The sequence below is a fragment of the Pygoscelis adeliae genome, unplaced genomic scaffold (genome assembly GCF_000699105.1).
Source record: "Pygoscelis adeliae isolate BGI_AS28 unplaced genomic scaffold, ASM69910v1 Scaffold57, whole genome shotgun sequence".
Lineage (NCBI taxonomy): Eukaryota > Metazoa > Chordata > Aves > Sphenisciformes > Spheniscidae > Pygoscelis > Pygoscelis adeliae.
The window spans coordinates 1,038,501-1,044,649 of NW_008825615.1; the positions used below are offsets into that span (position 1 = coordinate 1,038,501).

The 6,149-nt window shown below is 41.7% G+C and overlaps 1 protein-coding gene across 1 annotated transcript in view; it reads right to left on the reverse strand.

Annotated features, from left to right (window-relative positions):
* The window catches only part of SLC35A1 (solute carrier family 35 (CMP-sialic acid transporter), member A1), a 13,833-nt gene extending 9,763 nt beyond the window's left edge, over positions 1-4,070 (reverse strand). The window contains exon 1 of the mRNA XM_009333096.1: positions 3,899-4,070. Within this exon, the coding sequence (XP_009331371.1) occupies positions 3,899-4,035 (137 nt within the window). The 5' untranslated portion in view covers positions 4,036-4,070. The remainder of the gene's footprint in view (positions 1-3,898) is intronic.
* Between the last annotated feature and the right edge of the window lie 2,079 nt (positions 4,071-6,149).

Below are 6,149 nucleotides of genomic sequence, written 5' to 3' on the forward strand. Positions count from 1 at the left end.
CACCATGGTTAATTGCACTAGATACAGAACTGCATAAGATGTTATGAGTCATTGACATTATAGGCAAAATTGTTGGTTTACTTATTCCTCAATGTATTTATTATATTGCCCAGCATTGGGAGACAAGATGTACAAGAAAACCTAGAGTTCCTGGTAATACCCAAATACAGCTGGACTAAAGTGCTTCTATTTCAAATGTCTAACTGCAAATAAAATATAATTAGCACAGACAGAGTTATACTCTGTGAGGATAAGAAGTCAAAAAATACCATATGGTAACAGCTTCTTCTGTTTGTTGATACCAAGGTGGGCTGTTGAACTAGACAATAATATTTAAACTATACCTGTTTCTGTTCCAGACCACGCTCAGTGAATTCGCTGACCACATGTTTAAAGTCAAATCACAGCAGTAATAGTAGTTTCTGTCTACTTTGACTTCTAGCATGGAATTTCAGCAATGAAGAGTAACAGATGTCCAGTAAGCACCATTTTCACTTTTGTTTTTGAAAAGAAGATGAACTATCTAATAGTTCATCTTTGCAGTGGGTGTGCTTTCTGAAGCATGCACTTACCAAGAATCTCTAAGTTGAATTCAGTACAAAGATCATGTGGAAACAGATTTAAATCTACACAAAAAAATTTAAACCAAGCCTCTGTGTACAGCTGGTAATGCAAAATAAGGTGCCCAAAGATGTACACTGCAAAATCAAGTAAGAAAATAAAAAATTATCTAGCTTGGATTCAGCATGCCTGACATTGATCTAGATTCGACTTAAAAACGTATTCTGTTTTCTTCATAGGTCTGAATAGGTGAGAGATGCTAATAACAATCAGTTCTGCAACAGAAACATGCATTTATTAGAAAAGCTGAAGTTAAAACTAGAGTTTGCAATTCTGCTCTACCTTTCTTCACCCATTGCTAAGTAATTATGTACCATCTAAGAATGTAGACAACGTAATTACCAGATGGTGAATCAGACTTTAAATAAATATGAGAAGTTGAGAGTACAGTTGAGTAAACAATTAACACAGCTTAAACTATCATAAACTTCTCTTTTGAAAGACAATCTTTTGGCATTCATCCATTCAATGTGCCTTCCAGGAGAAACTTTAAAAGTAAACACAGCAAAGGCATAGTGTAAGAAAACAAATTCTGCAGCCGGAACAACGCGAGAGTCATACTCCAGTATCCTGTACATTGCAGTAATCAATGCTGGCTGTTTCAAAAAGAAAAAGGTACCCACCCAAACGTACCCTGCTGTACGGAAAAAATAGATTGTATTCTATCTTCTAACTGGTTATTAAACTACAAAGGCACCTTGCCTTAGGTGAGACAAATTGGTTAGGACTTCAAAACTGGAGGAAGCTGTAAAGGAGACACTGAAGGAAACTACGGTGGAATTTATGCTGTTCAGCATATTCATAAGTGATCTAAAATGGGAGATTACTAGGAAATTGGCAAACTTTGCTGATTATACTCAATTATATGCGATAGCCAAAAGGAAACCTTCAATAGTTGCCGAAGTTGTCTCTCACTACACCGAGCAGAATTCACCAGATCTTTTGCCATCTGAGAAACATCTCAGTTACCTGGACAGCAAAGGAAGGCATCTGGACCCACCAGCAAGCAAGACATCCTACCAAGAAGAGGTGAGCACGGCCTGATGAACAGTGTCTGCTGGTGCCCACCTCTCACTCAACTAGGGAGAAAAAAACACCCACTAGCTGACCAGATCAAAATAGATACTATAACCTTCAAACAGCTCAGTGAATCAGATTCATCCCATTTTAATTGGCAAATAAAGCTCAGTTGTCAATAAATGAGAAAGAATCATAGGAAATGACAACCGCAAAATACAGCAACCATCTCTAAACCAGTAATGGGCATTTGGGAAAAAGATGTGAGTAGCTCTCTGACAGCGCCAGCTCAAGGCTCAGCTGTGTTCAGAGAAATGAGCAGAACATTACAAATCCTTAGGAAAGGAACCGCCACCAAGACAGAAAGCACCTTCGCCCCTCTGCCTAATGCCACAGCACGTTCACATCCTGAACGCTGCATGCAGGTCTGGATCCTGTTCCAGAAAGGATGTAACAATACTGGAAATGCTGTGGAGATGGGTACTAGGATGATCACGGAAAAATTAGACTAGGATTCCCAGCTTAGAAAATAAATGAGCGATGAAAACACAATACAGATCTGTAGAGATACGAAAATCAAAATGAAGGGGGAAAGGTTATTCATGATGGCTGTCAACACAAGAAGACAGAATCCAGTGAAACTGCTAGATAAGTGTTTATTAAAAAGTACTTTTTCATATACTGTGTAATTATATTGCAGAAGTAATTTCACAGATACAGTAGGGACTAACTTCAAAAAGAAACTGGACAGTCTCACAGAGGACAGGATCGTTAGGCGCTACAGCCGCAGTGTGCACACAGCATCCAGGCTGGGAAATCCATAAGCTGCCACCAGCTAAGGAGAAGTTCAGCCCGTGCCTGCCCTATTGCCTATACTTCTGTTCTAAGCATCCTCTGCTGACTATTGTCAAAGGGAGGACGATGGGCTACATGGATTTTTGGCTGTGCAGGGCTGTTCTAAAAACATAATAGACTTCTGAGTTAAAAGTAATTGCTTTTTTAATTATTTCAAGCAAAAAGACCATCGTACGTTTAATTAACGCAATATTACTGACCTTTAACAAAAGGCAGATTGCTTACCTTTTGTTTCCCTTTCTTTCTGGTATACTATGAGCAGCCTGGGTCCCAGGTGCACGAGAACAGATTTGAGAAATTATACACACAGGTGAGGCTACCAAATGCCACCCACAGGTCCCTCACTATTGAGAAACGTGGGCTGCTGCAGTCTCCAGAAAGCAGGCTGGATCAGGATCCACACTGGCCACAACACTGAGAACCACAGCGCAACCACTCGGCAGCAGAGACACTTCTGCCAACATTTTGCGACGGCAGAGTGAGAAGCTCAGGGTGCATAAAAAGAAAAACAGAAAATTGCCACTGGTCACACTTGCCTTTTCTAACGCATTACATTTAATGAAAGGTTAAACATAAGGCAGTTTGCCACAGCTGTCTTACCAAATTCAAATATTGCCTCATTTCTAAAGCAAGTAAAATGCCGTTTTGATGTTAAGTAGAAAAGATCTGATAAAAATCTGAAGTACACCATGTGACTTCATGATCCTCTAGCACAAAGCAGCCAGCTTTCTGATGTACCAAAAGCCACAAAGAGGTAGGCAGAGACCCTAAAAGAACAAGTTCTACCACAACAGCAAGAACTGGGCTTTGGAATAGTCCAGAATATAAAGATTCTTCCAAGGAAGGATGTAGCACAGGGAAGCTGAGAGGAAAGACAGCAGACTGATGGCTTCCCTACTTCAGATGCTTATGTCTGGACTGAAGTTCTAGTTCTTAGCAGCAGTCTGGGATTACAGGAACTCTTCTGACCACAGTCTTTCAGCATTGATTCCCCAGGTTAATAGAGACAGCAAAGCGTCTGTCTAACACTGTTTGGGAAAATTTATGAGTAGGAACATTACACTTTTATATAACTCAGCAGACGATGGCTCACAGTCCAGCTTTCATCTACACCAATATTTTAAAGACTCAAAACATCACGGATAATCCATGCTGACATTTTGAACCTATTCCAAAGCATACAAAAATAGAAGATATGCAGAAAGGACACACCCGAATATTGTGCTGTTTACAAAGCAGTTTCAGTTGAGGAGGACTCACAAGCTCTAACCCACTCTAAAATGACTCTTCCACAGCATGACTATCCAACCACGTTCTCAAATGTATCTGTACGTCGGTAGCTGAGGATCTGAGGTTAGAAGCAAGGATTCGTTTTCAAAATACTGATCAGCATTCCCGTACTTACTTAGCCAAGATGCCCACACTCAAGAACAACTTGATAACTTCAGTGATGCACACAGCCGTTGTTGAAAAGTAGAGTTCTGTCTCCACTGTCCTTGTGTACCGCAATGCGACCGTGTATGTTGCAGCAACCAGGGTCATCACTGTGAGGCAGTACAACTTGAACAGTAAGCTGACATTTTCTGAAAGAAAACAAAGATGATGACTCAGCATGCCCTTCACTTTAATTTAAGAACTGAAACAGGATGTCCTCCAGCTGGAGGACTGTATCAAATACAACTGTGGCAGCACACAATAATTACAATGTTGTGAAACACTTCCTATAAAAAGTTTAAGTTAAATTTTGAAGTCTCTTCTCAAAGAAGCTTGTATAGGAACTCCAAGTGTTTGAAAATAAGATGTCCTCTTGCCCTCATAATCATCATTCATTCCAGAAAAACGTCGTGGTTTAACCCCAACTGGCAACTAAGCACCACCCAGCCACTCGCTCACTGCCCTCCAGTGGAATGGGGAGAGAATTGGAAGAGTGAAAGTGAGAAAACTTGTGGGTCGAGATAAAGACAGTTTAAAGCAAAAGCCGCGCACGCGAGCAAAGCAAAACAAGGAATTCATTCACTGCTTCCCATCGGCAGGCAGGTGTTCAGCCATCTCCAGGAAAGCAGGGCTCCATCACACGTAACGGTGACTTGGGAAGACAAACGCCATCACTCCAAATGTCCCCCCCCTTCCTTCTTCTTCCCCCGGCTTTATATGCTGAGCATGACGTCATATGGTATGGAATATCCCTTTGGTCAGTTGGGGTCAGCTGTCCCAGCCGTGTCCCCTCCCAGCTTCTTGTGCACCCCCAGCCCACTCGCTGGTGGGATGGTGGGAGAGGCAGAAAAGGCCTTGACTCTGTGTAAGCACTGCTCAGCAATAGCTAAAACATCCCTGTGTTATCAGCACTGTTTCCAGCACAAATCCAGAACAGCCCCATACTAGATACTGTGAAGAAAAATTAACTCAACCCCAGACGGAACCAGGACAAAAAACTAATCATAGACTAATATTTATCTAATAGTAATCAAACAGTCTTTCTGTGCTTTCCTGCTCTTTAGCTGACAGTAAGTGCTCGCTCTGAAACGGCAGCTGATCCTCCCCACATAGTGTACTGAAGTCTGTCACAAGAGCGTTGGCAGACCAGTAAAAGCAAAGAGAGAGGAAAAGTTCAGTATCAGCGAAGAAGGGAATCAATCTAGCAAATCTTAATAAATACGGCAGCATTTCCTTCAGCCTTATTTTCCACCTAAGTTAGTAAAAGAAGAGAGTTTTGCTCAGATCAGTGACGGGACCTCACATAAAGGGCTTTCTTGAAAAACTATTCACTGTAGAAAACACTCAGGTATGGCTATTCAAGTGAATTAAACCATACAAGGACTATGTATGGTCTGTGTTATCCCCTCTATCTTCCCCACTGCTCTACTCCCACAACAGCAGCAATTCTTGTCACAGTTTTGCCCTGGACCAACTACTATCCTGCGTAATCTGGGAGTTAGCCTGTCCCAGGTCTACTGGCGAAAGGCAGTTTTTCATACAGCTGCCCTCCGCTAAGGCCTGAGAGTTTCATCGGGTGGACACGGCCAGGCCACGCCAGTTCACTCCCATGTCAGAGAACGGCTAAGGCTGCATCCCTACCAGCAAAGAGAACAGCGCGTGACTCCAAACAGGACTCCTCTGCACGAAGGCGTGACCTACGACATGAGACATCAGCAAATGGGTGGTGTCTACAAAACCATTTTCCAAACTGGTAAATTATTCTTTGTTACGTATGGCATCTGACGGGTGGATGTTGGTCATTCAGCAGCACCTTTCGGGCCGTTATCTGTCATGTTCTGAATATCCTAAAGAAACGTACTTTAATCAGTATAAGTTTATGTTCCTCTGCTGATGAGGGAATGAGCCAACTGATCAGCTCCGGGCAGATTTGTAACTTTGTTCATTTAATGTGGGAATGAGTTGCTGAATCCAGTGCAACCCATGTTTTGGTTCATTTTTCTTTCAAGCCAGTGATGTCTTCTATTGCATAAGATTTCTGCAAGGTACAGTTAATACCTCCTGCTGCTGCAATCATTTAAATTAGCTACTTCCTTAGAGATACAAATCTTACCCACGTCAGTAACCACTTTTAAAAGGTAGAGCCAATTAGTTTTTGGACTAACAATGCTTAAAAGAGACTTACAAGCTGTAATCTATTTTTAAATTAAGTTTGGATTGCG